The following is a 14,930-nucleotide window of genomic DNA, read 5'->3' as shown; positions in this document are numbered from 1 at the left end:
TCAGTCACGTACTTGTACACCTAAATTCTAGCGCTTTCAAATCTGGTGGAAGAAAGCTGGCAGGTCTACATATGAAAGAATGGGTCTGTGTGGTCAGTGTGCACAGTATAAAAAAAATCCTGAAGCACACTGTGCAAAATGAGAAAAAAAAAAACTTTGTGTTTTTGGTTTAAAACTGACTTTCTAGTGTATTTTAGTATGGTATTTATGGTTGTATTCTCGTTTCCTTGGTCTCATTTGATAGAATGGAAGATACGTATATTACATCCAATACACATCAAATGATCAGTCTAATATTCTTTCACAAGTGCGCTTATACCATTTATACTGTTTTTACAATGATGCAGTAGTATACATAACAGAAAGCCATCTATTTTCTTTGAGAATAAAAATTCAAAATGGAAAGCAAAAGTAATGTAAGAGGGGCCTAGAGACATGACTAATGAACAGATGAAATGTTATTTTAGTGCCATGAATGTCTGTCTTGTTTATTCTGGACCCTATTTCGAAATTGGCATCTTTTGAAATTGCCCAAATTGCCAATTTCTGACCACTTTATTGGGTAGTTGAAATTGAGAAATGGGCGGATTCTTGTATTCAATCGATAGAACAAATGGAGTTCTAGGGAAATAGCTATGATTTTAGTCAACTGAACATTGGAATTGACCGAAAATAGGGCTCAAAGTGGGCAAAATCGCCAACTTTGAGACTGCTAACTTCGCGAGAGCATAATTCCATAAGTTTTCCATCAAATTTCATATTTTTGGTGTCATTATGATCGGAAAAAGATTATCATTTCATGCTATTTTTTTTTTTTCAAAAATTTTTCGACCCTGAGAACGAGTTTGGGAGAGGGCCTCAAAGGGTTAAACAACCTTCTTTTACCGGGAAGTAATCTCCCTCTCTTCTACACACCCCAACCTAAGCCTCACTATCCTCATAAAATACATATTTTATGAAAAAGAGGATAAATAAGTATACAAGATATGATATAGCATGTAATGAAAGTAGTTTTGTTAGATTTCATATTGGTGGATAAAAGGTTGATGGGTAGGCTTCAGGATGTGTATATTTATAGAGAGGCAACAGATATACATGTATCAGATCATTATCTAGTAGCTACAGTTAGAGTAAGAGGTAGATGGGACGAAAGGAAAATGGCAACAGTAAGTAAGAGAGAGGTGAAAGTTTATAAACTAAGGAAGGAGGAAGTTGGGGTGAGATATAAGCAACTTTTGGCAGAAAGGTGGGCTAGTACAAGTATGGGTAGTGAGAGGGGGTTGAAGAGGGATGGGATAGTTTTAAAAATGCAGTATTAGAATGTGGGGCAGAAGTTCGTGGCTATAGGAGAGTGGGTGCAGGAGGAAAGAGGAGTGATTGGTGGAATGATGAGGTAAAGGGTGTGATAAAAGAGAAGAAGGTTGAGAAGGTCGCCTGAGTGTTTAAGATGAGCGGGGCTGATGGTCCCCATCATCCGCATCCGAAACCTCTCCATCTGTAACAAGAAACTAAGCAGTTTGGATGTGACTTCCCTCTTCACTAAAGTACCTACCAAAAAAGCCATCGAGGTTCTACGACGTAAAGTCAATCAGGACCTTAATCTTCCTCTACCTCCCGGAGATTTTGTTGACTTGATTGAACTCTGTGTTAATTTCAACTGTTTTTCTTTCGATAACAAGCTCTACAAACAAACCTACGGCATGGGAATGGAGTCCCCCATCAGTGCCGTCCTAGCCAACTTATACATGGAACACCTAGAGTCCGAACACTTCGCCAACATCATCCCTTCAAGCGTCACTTGGTTACGTTACGTGGACGACGTCCTCGTAATAACTCCCAAATGTTTTGATGTACGGAATCTTCAGGCAAGGCTCAACGCAGTTGAACCGGCGATCCAGTTTACACTAGAAGAAGAGTCCAATGACAAGCTACCTTTCCTCGACGTCCTCATTCACAAAGTAGACAACAACCTAAGATTTCAAGTTTATCGGAAACCCACCAATAAAAATGATCTCACACACTTCTATTCCAGTCAAGATACCAAGACCAAAAGAAGCATCATCATCGGGTTTTTCCTAAGAGCATACCGAATTTGTAGTCTTGAGTTTCTTGACGAGGAATGTACATACATTCACCAAACATTCACTGAGTTACATTTTCCTCCTTTTTTCATCAAAGACTGCAAGAAAAGAGCTCTTCAGATCAATTAATTCTCCACGCATCAACACCGCTCCCAACAAAGTTATAATTCTTCCCAACAGCCAGGTTGCACTAAACGTCTCAAAAGTACTTTCACAAGCTAACACCAGAGTCGCCATCGCTTCTAGCACTTCAATAAAGGATCTAACCAGGACAAAATCCAAGCACCACGAACCAGTCAATGCAGGAGTTTATACCCTGTGGAGGCTGTGACAAGATCTACATAGGTGAAACAGCAAGAAACCTCGACACCCACCTCAATGAACACATTTACGCATGTAGGAACGATAACTTGAACAACGCCTGTGTACAACACCGAAATTCCACCAATCATCTCATGAAATTCAGAGACGCCTAATTAGTGATCAAAGAAACTAATTTCCGCAGACGCAAGTGCCTCGAATCAGCACTGATCGCTGTTTCGAATACAATTAAACAAAACAACGGCAGCTTCACCATCTCCGAAGTCTTAGCAAGAATCCTCCTGAAAACAGTAAACCCTGCCATCACATAGTCTCTCCTGTTATACTACACAAAGCACATTACAGAGAGTGGACACTGAAACAACCTGCCTCTTTCCAGTCTATATTTGTCCAACCTATTTTTATGTTACCCAAGTAATAGCTTTTATATCCTTTTACTCATGTACGAATTAATTGCTCTTCCATATGGTGTTATTTTTGTCACTACTACTACTACTACTTCTACCACTAGTGAACATCGAAATGGTACCTCACTAGTATTGCACCTCACTCTGAGCCTTTATATACCCTCTGTGTCCATGTATTGTTTGTAATGGCTTGATAAAGCTCCTGGAGAGCGAAACGTTGCCACAATAAAATGTCACATTAGTTGCACTTGTGTCCTTTTACTTTATACATTGCATTTATGGATTTAGAAAAGGCATATGACTTGAGTCCTGGAAATGGGAAGTACAATGCCTGCACTTTAAAGGAGGGGTTTGGGATATTGGAAGTTTGGAGGGATATGTTGTGTATCTTTATACGTATATGCTTCTAAACTGTTGTATTCTGAGCACCTCTGCAAAAGCAGTGATAATGTGTGAGTGTGGTGAAAGTGTTGAATGATGATGAAAGTATTTTCTTTTTGGGGATTTTCTTTCTTTTTTGGGTCACCCTGCCTCGGTGGGAGACGACCGACTTGTTGAAAAAAAAAAAAAAAAAAAATATGATAGAGTGAATAGGGAAGCAATGTGGTAGATGTTGCAAGTGTATGGAAAAGGTAGTAAGTTATTAAATGCTGTAAAGAGCTTTTATGAGGATGGTGAGGCTCAGGTTAGGGTGTGTAGAAGAGAGGGAGACTACTTCCCGGTAAAAGTAGGTCTTGGACAGGGATGTGTAATGTCACCATGGTTGTTTAAAATGTTTATAGATGGGGTTGTAAAAGAAGTAAATGCTAGGGTGTTGGGGAGAGGGGTGGGATTAAATTATGGAGAATCAAATACAAAATGGGAGTTGACACAGTTCCTTTTTGCTGATGATACTGTGCTTTTGGGAGATTCTAAAGAAAAGTTGCAAAGGTTAGTGGATGAGTTTGGGAGGCTGTGTAAAGGTAGAAAATTGAAAGTGAATATAGATAAGAGTAAGGTGATGAGGGTATCAAACAGTTTAGATAAAGAAAAATTGGATATCACATTGGAGGGTGGGAGTATGGAAGAAGTGAATATTTTCAGATGTTTTGGGGGTTGACTTGTCAGCTGATGGGTTTATGAAGGATGAGGTAATCCACAGAAATGATGAAGGAAAAAAGGTGAGTGGTGCATTGAGGTTTCTGTGGAGACAGAGTATGTTATCCATGGAGTCAAAGAAGGGAATGTATGAGAGTATAGTGGGTGTGAAGCATGGGTTGTAAATGCTGCAGCGAGGGGGTGGCTGGAGGCAGTGGAGATGTCGTGTCTAAGGGTAATGTGTGGTGTAAATATTATGCAGAGAATTCATAGTGTGGAAATTAGGAAGAGGTGTGGGGTTACTAAAAGTATTAGTCAGAGGGCTGAAGAGGGACTGTTGAGGTGGTTCGGTCATTTAGAAAGAATGGAGCAAAGTAGAATGACTTGGAGAATGTATAAATCTATTGGGGAATGAAGGCGGGGTATGGGTCGTCCCCGAAAAGGTTGGAGGAAGGGGTAAAGAAGGTTTTGTGGGTGAGGGGCTTGGACATCCAGCAAGCATGCATGAGTGTTAGATAGGAGTGAATGGAGATGAATGGTTTTTAGGACCTGATGAGCTGTTACAGTGTGAGCAGAGTAATATTTTGTGAAGGGATTCAGGGAAACTGGTAGTGGACTTGAGTCCTGGAAATGGGAAGTATAGTGCCTGCACTTTAAAGGAGGGGTTTAGGATATTGGCAGTTTGGAGGGACATCTGAACTGTCGTACCTAAGCGCCTCTGCAAAGACAGTGATTATGTATGAGTGATGGTGAAAATATTGAATGATGACGAAAGTTTTTTCTTTCTTTTTGGGTCACCCTGCCTCAGTGGGAAATGGCCAACGTGTTAAAAAATATATATATATATATGTATATATATGAAAAGAAGCTGGATGTCCTGGCTTTAAGTGAAACAAAGCTGAAGGGGGTGGGAGAGTTTCAATGGAGAGGAATAAATGGGATTAGGTCAGGGGTTTCAAATAGAGTTAGAGCTAAAGAAGGAGTAGCAATAATGTTGAAGGATAAGCTATGGCAGGAAAAGAGGGACTATAAATGTATTAATTCAAGGATTATGTGGAGTAAAATAAAGATTGGATGTGAAAAGTGGGTTATAATAAGCGTGTATGCACCTGGAGAAGAGAGAAGTGTAGAGGAGAGAGAGAGATTTTGGGAAATGTTGAGTGAATGCGTGGGGAGTTTTGAATCAAGTGTGAGAGTAATGGTGGTTGGGGATTTCAATGCTAAAGTGGGTAAAAATGTTATGGAGGGAGTAGTAGGTAAATTTGGGGTGCCAGGGGTAAATGTAAATGGGGAGCCTTTAATTGAGCTATGTGTAGAAAGAAATTTGGTAATAAGTAATACATATTTTATGAAAAAGAGGATAAATAAATATACAAGGTATGATGTAGCACGTAATGAAAGTAGTTTATTAGATTATGTATTGGTGGATAAAAGGTTGATGGGTAGGCTCCAGGATGTACATGTTTATAGAGGGGCAACTGATATATCGGATCATTATTTAGTTGTAGCTACAGTTAGAGTAAGAGGTAGATGGGAAAAGAGGAAGGTGGCAACAACAAGTAAGAGGGAGGTGAAAGTGTATAAACTAAGGGAGGAGGAAGTTCGGGCGAGATATAAGCGACTATTGGCAGAAAGGTGGGATAGTGCAAAGATGAGTAATGGGGGGGTTGAAGAGGGTTGGAATAGTTTTAAAAATGCAGTATTAGAATGTGGGGCAGAAGTTTGTGGTTATAGGAGGGTGGGTGCAGGAGGAAAGAGGAGTGATTGGTGGAATGATGAAGTAAAGGGTGTGATAAAAGAGAAAAAGGTAGCTTATGAGAGGTTTTTACAAAGCAGAAGTGTTATAAGAAGAGCAGAATATATGGAGAGTAAAAGAAAGGTAAAGAGAGTGGTGAGAGAGTGCAAAAGGAGAGCAGATGATAGAGTGGGAGAGGCACTGTCAAGAAATTTTAATGAAAATAAGAAAAAATTTTGGAGTGAGTTAAACAAGTTAAGAAAGCCAAGGGAAAATATGGATTTGTCAGTTAAAAACAGAGTAGGGGAGTTAGTAGATGGGGAGATGGAGGTATTAGGTAGATGGCGAGAATATTTTGAGGAACTTTTAAATGTTAAGGAAGAAACAGAGGCAGTAATTTCATGCACTGGTCAGGGAGGTATACCATCTTTTAGGAGTGAAGAAGAGCAGAATGTAAGTGTGGGGGAGGTACGTGAGGCATTACGTAAAATGAAAGGGGGTAAAGCAGCTGGTACTGATGGGATCATGACAGAAATGTTAAAAGCAGGGGGGGATATAGTGTTGGAGTGGTTGGTACTTTTGTTCAATAAATGTATGAAAGAGGGGAAGGTACCTAGGGATTGGCGGAGAGCATGTATAGTCCCTTTATATAAAGGGAAAGGGGACAAAAGAGACTGTAAAAATTATAGAGGAATAAGCTTACTGAGTATACCAGGAAAAGTGTACGGTAGGGTTATAATTGAAAGAATTAGAGGTAAGACAGAATGTAGGATTGCGGATGAGCAAGGAGGTTTCAGAGTGGGTAGGGGATGTGTAGATCAAGTGTTTACATTGAAGCATATATGTGAACAGTATTTAGATAAAGGTAGGGAAGTTTTTATTGCATTTATGGATTTAGAAAAGGCATATGATAGAGTGGATAGAGGAGCAATGTGGCAGATGTTGCAAGTATATGGAATAGGTGGTAAGTTATTAAATGCTGTAAAGAGTTTTTATGAAGATAGTGAGGCTCAGGTTAGGGTGTGTAGAAGAGAGGGAGACTATTTCCCGGTAAAAGTAGGTCTTAGACAGGGATGTGTAATGTCACCATGGTTGTTTAATATATTTATAGATGGGGTTGTTAAGGAAGTAAATGCTAGGGTGTTTGGGAGAGGGGTGGGATTAAATTATGGGGAATCAAATTCAAAATGGGAATTGACACAGTTACTTTTTGCTGATGATACTGTGCTTATGGGAGATTCTAAAGAAAAATTGCAAAGGTTAGTGGATGAGTTTGGGAATGTGTGTAAAGGTAGAAAGTTGAAAGTGAACATAGAAAAGAGTAAGGTGATGAGGGTGTCAAATGATTTAGATAAAGAAAAATTGGATATCAAATTGGGGAGGAGGAGTATGGAAGAAGTGAATGTTTTCAGATACTTGGGAGTTGACGTGTCGGCGGATGGATTTATGAAGGATGAGGTTAATCATAGAATTGATGAGGGAAAAAAGGTGAGTGGTGCGTTGAGGTATATGTGGAGTCAAAAAACGTTATCTATGGAGGCAAAGAAGGGAATGTATGAAAGTATAGTAGTACCAACACTCTTATATGGGTGTGAAGCTTGGGTGGTAAATGCAGCAGCGAGGAGACGGTTGGAGGCAGTGGAGATGTCCTGTTTAAGGGCAATGTGTGGTGTAAATATTATGCAGAAAATTCGGAGTGTGGAAATTAGGAGAAGGTGTGGAGTTAATAAAAGTATTAGTCAGAGGGCAGAAGAGGGGTTGTTGAGGTGGTTTGGTCATTTAGAGAGAATGGATCAAAGTAGAATGACATGGAAAGCATATAAATCTATAGGGGAAGGAAGGCGGGGTAGGGGTCGTCCTCGAAAGGGTTGGAGAGAGGGGGTAAAGGAGGTTTTGTGGGTAAGGGGCTTGGACTTCCAGCAAGCGTGCGTGAGCGTGTTAGATAGGAGTGAATGGAGACGAATGGTACTTGGGACCTGACGATCTGTTGGAGTGTGAGCAGGGTAATATTTAGTGAAGGGATTCAGGGAAACCGGTTATTTTCATATAGTCGGACTTGAGTCCTGGAAATGGGAAGTACAATGCCTGCACTTTAAAGGAGGGGTTTGGGATATTGGCAGTTTGGAGGGATATGTTGTGTATCTTTATATGTGTATGCTTCTAGACTGTTGTATTCTGAGCACCTCTGCAAAAACAGTGATAATGTGCGAGTGTGGTGAAAGTGTTGAATGATGATGAAAGTATTTTCTTTTTGGGGATTTTCTTTCTTTTTTGGGTCACCCTGCCTCGGTGGGAGACGGCCGACTTGTTGAAAAAAAAAAAAAAAAAAAAAAAGTATATATATATACTTATTGTATGACTTCAGGAACGTTATTTCTTGTTTCACAACAGAAAAGTTACGGAGAATCGCATGCTGCCAAGCAAAGTTTACGTCGTGCAATGAACGAAGAGAAAGTCAAAGGCTTCGTCGACACATTGATTGCCAAGAACATAACAGAAGGCATCAGTCACATGTACAGTATTTGAAATTTTGTTTAGCAATTTTTCAGAACTCTTTGTTAGATTATGATTTTTCTTTTAATTTTAAATTACATATTCTGTGAAGTGTACTCAATTAGTAATTGACATAATTATTTGTTTGTAAAGAATAATCTTTTGTATGTGGTCTATTCTTAGAATACCATAAAATTAAGGAAAGGCACTGTTAATTTAAAAATAATTACAGTATGTAGAGTACACCGAACATTAGATGTGATTATTGTACTGAATTTCTGATTATCCAATAACTATTTTGTAGCTACAGGAACTGTGTTCATTGTAAAGAACAAAAAGGTACAATACCATGACTGGAACAATACATAAATAACCAGCACACAGGAGAGAGGAGCTTACAATGTTTTGGTCCAACTTGGACCATTTACAAAGTCACGCTAACAAAGGAGAGAAGGAGGCAGTATATATAGGCCAGCTGACAGGCCTTTATATATACTGCCTCCTTTTCACCTTTCTGTTAGCGTGACTTTGAAAATGGTCTGAGTCAGGCTGAAACGTTGTTGTAAGATCCTCTCTCCTATGTGCGGGTTATTTGTGTATTCTGTGTTCACTGTCTTTTTCAGAATTAAGTTTGTTATATTTTACAGTACGTACTGTAGTTGTATGATATTACCATTTCTTTGACACCTTGTGTTTTACAAGAGAATGATGTAGGTATTTAATATAGCCCATTGGTGACCTAGAAAGGGATGAGCAGAAATCTTGCATTATTCTTAGTGGACTCTTACTGAAGTCAATGAGTATCCCTCCATTTGCTTCTGTTTTTGTGATACAGAACATAACCAAAATATTTAACCATCATCACCTGAAGGGATAAAGGTAGTTCTTCACATCAAAATGTAAAATAATATATATGCAGTATATAATACAGCCTCTCCTCACTTAGCGACGACTCGGATTTATAACAGGCTCTCTGACCAGTATGCATACCTAAATAATGTATATCAGAGCTGATTTCCTCTATTCTGTTTATTACAGTATACAGTACACTACATTTTTCAATGTTTATACATTTAAAAATATACCAGAAATGTTATAAATGGTGCAAAGGTGACATTAAAACAATATCAAAGATGGTTGACACAAACCCACTACCATTATACATGTTCCTCACTTAGCAACGAATTTGTTTACCGGCGAGGTCTTAGGAACAGAACTCCGTCGTTAAGTGAGGAGAGGCTGTAGTAGTGGGCACCCTGCCTCAGTGGGAGACCCCCAGTGTGTTAAACACAACAATAGTATAACATGACACACAACAACAGTAGGAAATGTGTAATTTTTTCTGTTACATTGGCCAATATTAATTACACCAATACCATCATATGTACAATAGTGTTTCATTTATGTAATTCCTGTAGTATTTATGGTAAGGCTGTTAGTACAGTATTTTAGTTTTTATATTGTTTACAGTATTCAGACTTGTGGTTTGGGTGGCATGAAACCCAACACTGTTATTCTGGGATGGCCCTATGGATGGCGGCACTCCCCAGATGAGCGGTCGTGGAGAGTGTTCCTTGATACCGTTCGTAATGTATCAGCTGCAAAGATGGCACTTCTTGTCCCGAAGGGTATAAACTTCTACCCAGACTCCATGTCAAAGGTAAGAGCTTTTTGAATATGATCATCAGAGGTTTATTTTAAGCATTGCAAATAATACTTTACTTAAAGTGTATTATATCAGTTGCTTACAAAAATATTTATTTTAAAAAACTGAATTACAGTTTCATAGTAGCATTTCATTGCCTTGTTCATTTCTCTATAAATATTGTGTATTGTATGCGTATACAGTATAAAACTGTTATGTGATCATAGCTCACTGTTATTTAAATTTAGGTTTCCATTTCCAATAGAGCCATGCATGTCATAAGAAGCAACTAAAATGCTAGGAGCAAAGGAATAGTAACTCCTTCTCTTCTATAAATTACCCCTGCTTCAGTGGGAGAGGGCCAAAGCGTTTAAAAAAAATTCCGATAGAAGCATGTCATTTATATTAAGGTGTGCTGGAGCAGAATTCATTTCCATTAGTGGCATGCATTTCCATTAAGGAGTGCCTCTGCAGGCAGGCAGAAGACCTATCACTATGCATTGGGTAACTCCATTGTCTTAGCTTGCAGAGGATGGTTTAGGGGAGGGTGAATGAATGTAAACAAACAGCCTCCCATGTGGGTTATTGTATATCAATGCTCAATTTTTCCTTCTTTTCATCACCCCATCTTAGTTCTGGATACTATTTATCATGGCATTCCAACAAAGTGTAGGTGATGATACTGAAGTAAGGAGGAAAATTAAGCATGAAACTGCCTATTTTTAAAAAATTAGAGGTAATTGAGATGCTGAATGGTGGTGCAAACTTTGTGGGGATGGCACAAGTGTTTGGTGTTAGAGAGTCAATGATTTATTAATTTGTGGTAATGAGATGGAGATAAAGGCTTGTGCAATGGAAAATACTCAATGTGACATAGTGAAAAGAATGAAGAATAGGTCATTACAGCTAAATAAAACATAGCTAACTAAATGTGTGGATTGAAAAACAAAGAAAGGTGTTTCACTTAATGGCCTCATTAAGGAAAAAGTCTTATGATACTATAAAACACTGCGTGAGGAGGAAGGACAACCCAGAAATGAGTGCACATTTAGTTCTGGGCGAGTTAACTGGTTTAGATTGCATAATGGGCTGTATAAAGAACTGGTTAAAATAAACCAGTGAAATATGACAGAATACTTGAGTACTCTACTGCAACAATCAACTGATGAAGCTGCATCACCATCCCAAGATGCCAGACTTTTAACATCACATCACCAACCCTAACCATCAACCTCATTCCAGGAGGGCCAAAGCCACCCTCTCCACTCCAGGATGTTAAGCATCACCAACCTGAATGAAGGTTTACCTGGAGAGGGTTTTTGGGAGTCAGTGCCCCAGCGGCCCAGTCAGAGACCAGGCCTTGTAGTGACAAATGCTGTGCAGAATTAGTATTACCATTTTAAAGCTACATCTTCTTCTTTCTTTCAACGTACCAGCCGTATCCCACTGAGGTGGGGTGGCCCAAAAGAAAAAACTAAAGCTTCTCTTTTTAAATTTAGTAATATATACAGGAGAAGGGGTTACTAGCCCCTTGCTCCTTTAAAGCTACATGTACCCTTAATTTTCATAGTCTGAATGCCACTAGAATTCAGGTATTTCACAAAGCATTCTCATTGACAAAATTAAGTAGAAAGAAGTATTATTTTTCTAAGAATTTTGATCGTAAAAACTTTGTTTGGCCTGTTTTTAGGTGTGATAAACACAACTGTATTTTTCCCATGTTTTTCACTCCATGAATTGTGGAAATCATCGGTAGCACAGTATTCTGTAATTTAACCTGTGCGAATTATGAACGTTCACTGTATGTACTTTTTTATGCTCATTTAATGAGAAATGAATAAGGTTAATGAACTGAATATTGATAGAGGGTAAAGTCTTTAATTAGTAAATAGTTAATATATTATCAATACATGGCACTTTTGTCATTTTTTTTTCCTTGCATGCATTTCAGGTTTCTGGCACAATTGATATCTGGTGGATTGTCCATGATGGAGGTCTTCTTATGCTCCTGCCCTTCCTCCTCCGACAACACAAGGTGAACCAAAATAAAAAATCATTCTGTATTTATTCACAAGATCTTTTTGTTGATAAACTATACTAAAAATTATTTTAAATTATTTCTTGTTTGGTAATTATTTGTATGTAGTTCTTACTGTGGTCAGAACATATAATATATATTAGTAGGAAATAGTTAACATGGCAAATTTTGTTTTATTAATTTATTGTTTGTAACCTAGGTGTGGAAGAACTGTAAAATGCGCATCTTCACTGTAGCTCAGCTAGAGGACAACAGTATTCAGATGAAGAAGGACCTTAAGACTTTCCTGTATCACCTGCGTATTGATGCTGAAGTGGATGTGGTCGAGCTGGTCAGTATAAATGATTTATGCTACCAAACTTCTAATTGCCTATGAAAACTTGACTAATTAATTAATATTGAAAAGTGGTTCTGTGATTCATTTTTGAAAAATCATAAATTGAGTAAATTAAAAACATTTTATATTTTTTATTCAAAACTATATTAATTTTTAATTACTGTAAATTGGAACCTTGTATTTATATCTAATTGTAACTAATTTCATTCAGTTAAGTCATTCTTTTGATATATTAAATATTTTCCTTTTTCTTCCCTAAACACCAGGGCACTGTTTATAGAAAACAGAATTTCAGAATGTACAGTACTCAGAGCTAGATATGCAGTTTACAGCTCTATAGCTGGTGTTAGGGCAGATTTTTCCCAGAACTTCTTTCAACACATCCACATATTACCTGCACTACATGTTCTTGTGTATGCACTTCATTCTAACCTTTTACTGTCACTAATCTCCTCAAGGTATAACTAATTATGTAGTACTAATGTATTTATCTTCATGCAGATGGACAGTGACATTCAAACATACACATACGAGCGAACACTCATGATGGAGCAGAGAACTCAGATGCTGAAGGAACTGCGGCTCAACCGTAAAGAGAAGCTCAATATTGTAAGTGTTTTTCTTTCAGTCTTATTATAATTGTTAAATTTGGTAGAGTTCGGAAGAAAAACAGTTTGTCTTCCTTACGGATATTGTATTCTTTCCTTGGAATAGGATTTATATGGGTCTGGTCACATTCAGAGTTGTTGGATTAGTAGTGTACTAGATCTCTTTAAGAAAATTAAATTCTTATGCTAGATATATGAATATTCATGGCTGTTATTCTGAAGATATTGTTCTTAATTTTCTGTGATTTAAGTACAAGAGATCCACACAAATTTTTTTCCATTCAAAAGTTTTTTACAACAATGTGGTAAAAGATATGAAAATGCAGTTCTCTGCATACTGTGCCATAATTATCATAAGATGGATTTTACTGGCAGATGGATTGCCATGATGGCCCAGTCAGATGGCCCCCACACTTCCCTGATATCATGCCTTTGTACTTTTTTTTTTTTAAGGTTTATGAAGAATTATATACGTTTTCCTGATACTAATAGAATAATTACAGCCTCTGAAAAGTCACACTGGATATGTTGGCCATTACGTGTCAAAGTACTAGAATATCAGTTGTACTGTGGACCACTAGAAGTTCTGATGTTGAGTCTGCATAGATTATAGAACCACAAAGCTGCAGCAATACTTTCTTATTACGACTTGCAGAAAACTTTTTTTTCATATCTGTTACCAGAATGGGACTTTGTGGACACTGTGCATAATATATAGTCTGCATACAGGTTTTTAGTGTTTTCTAGCATGCTAGAATTTTTGTATTTGGCGGACAGGATACCCAGTAAGTTCAAAGCTTAGAAATCTTAGAGTTGTATGGCATCTTATATTAAGACATTTTATCAAATACAGTAGATCATATTTTGGAGCAAAGGTTAATATTCTTATTTCTTTTTCCTATGGCCATAGGAAAAATTAAGTAAAATGTATGAAGTATGATTATGCATTATGATACATCAGAACATCTTACAGTAGTTGCTCCCACAATTAATAAGTAATATGGTTAATTATCATAATGTAAATGAAACTATAATTTAAGGTAGCACACATTTGTAAAAGTTAAGAAGCCCACATTTGTAAAAGTTAAGAAATAATTGTAAGCAGAGTTTGAAAATAGAATTCCCTGTAAATAATGTGTTTTCAGCTATATAATCTATACTGCATAAGATGATAAAATTCTTAAAATATTAGTCAACTTGCACAAATGTTAGTACCCTTAGGTATTCAAAGTCTGTAACAGTAAGATACATACAGTAATGTAATGTGCATTCAACTCCTTGAGTGATCTCAGAAGTGGTATGTAAGATTTATGTTAAATTGTAAGTGTATGTATGACAGAAATCTTGTGTATCTCACCATTCACAAGAATATGGTACAGTCTAACCTCAAAAAATTCAGAACTCCTCTAGGCCAGAAATGTTTTATGAATGTGGATTGTTATTGTTGTTATATTAGTGGAGAGAGACCAAACTCACAAGAAATGGGAGGTAATCAAGTTTGGTTTGAGGAAAAGTTGGGGAGATCCAGTTGATTGGATCAGCAGCCCTACTCTAACATCAAAGCCCTTCCTTGAAGGATTTTTGATAATGTTTGTTTAGTAAATAAATTTTGGAGATTTTCTTCCCATTTTTGGGAACTTAAATCTAACATTTGTGAAAATTTGGGGTTGGAATGTATTACAGTATAGTACTTTATAACAAATCTGAGATGAAAACCTTTTTTAATTTTTACTTGAATAGCATTTGACTGGGATACCCTCTCCACCAAGTATTATAAATTCTGTATATAGTTGCAGGTATATATAATTATTTAATTTTGTTTAATCTAGTATTTTTTTTTTTTACCTTTGAGCTAAAGTGTATAAAATAATCCTTCCCTGACTCAGCAGCTGGGTTTTCCTTTACATTTGTTATTGATCCTCTGTCTCCATTTACCATGTCTTACACGCTATCACTCTCTTCTCCTGCCATGCGGCCATTATAGTCGGAACTAGGGTTTGAGGCGGCCAATATTGAAGACAAACTTCCCCTGGTGTGTGGTACTTTTTGTTATGTATATCTTTCTATTGGTTTGTGTTCGAGAACCCATTCACTACATCTAGGTAGTGCATGCTAAAAGGAAAATATGCATGCATATTTATTATCTATGAGAGCTAGTGGGGCTTTTGGATTGTACCATATTAAATTT

General features: G+C 37.5%; 1 protein-coding gene across 9 annotated transcripts in view; it reads left to right on the top strand.

Annotated features, from left to right (window-relative positions):
* kcc (solute carrier family 12 member kcc) overlaps positions 1-14,930 on the top strand; it is a 489,611-nt gene that overhangs the window by 447,419 nt on the left and 27,262 nt on the right. For 7 of the 9 annotated variants that reach the window (XM_053771233.2, XM_053771232.2, XM_053771238.2 and 4 more), the window contains 6 exons: positions 8,013-8,134; positions 9,585-9,774; positions 11,711-11,794; positions 11,997-12,128; positions 12,636-12,743; positions 14,727-14,774. In XM_053771233.2, the coding sequence (XP_053627208.1) occupies positions 8,013-8,134; positions 9,585-9,774; positions 11,711-11,794; positions 11,997-12,128; positions 12,636-12,743; positions 14,727-14,774 (684 nt within the window). The remainder of the gene's footprint in view (positions 1-8,012; positions 8,135-9,584; positions 9,775-11,710; positions 11,795-11,996; positions 12,129-12,635; positions 12,744-14,726; positions 14,775-14,930) is intronic. The other 2 variants (XM_070099766.1, XM_053771234.2) reach the window with 1 other exon arrangement.

Source organism: Cherax quadricarinatus, chromosome 5, assembly GCF_038502225.1.
Source record: "Cherax quadricarinatus isolate ZL_2023a chromosome 5, ASM3850222v1, whole genome shotgun sequence".
Taxonomy (NCBI): domain Eukaryota; kingdom Metazoa; phylum Arthropoda; class Malacostraca; order Decapoda; family Parastacidae; genus Cherax; species Cherax quadricarinatus.
This window is presented reverse-complemented; position numbering and strand designations above follow the sequence as displayed.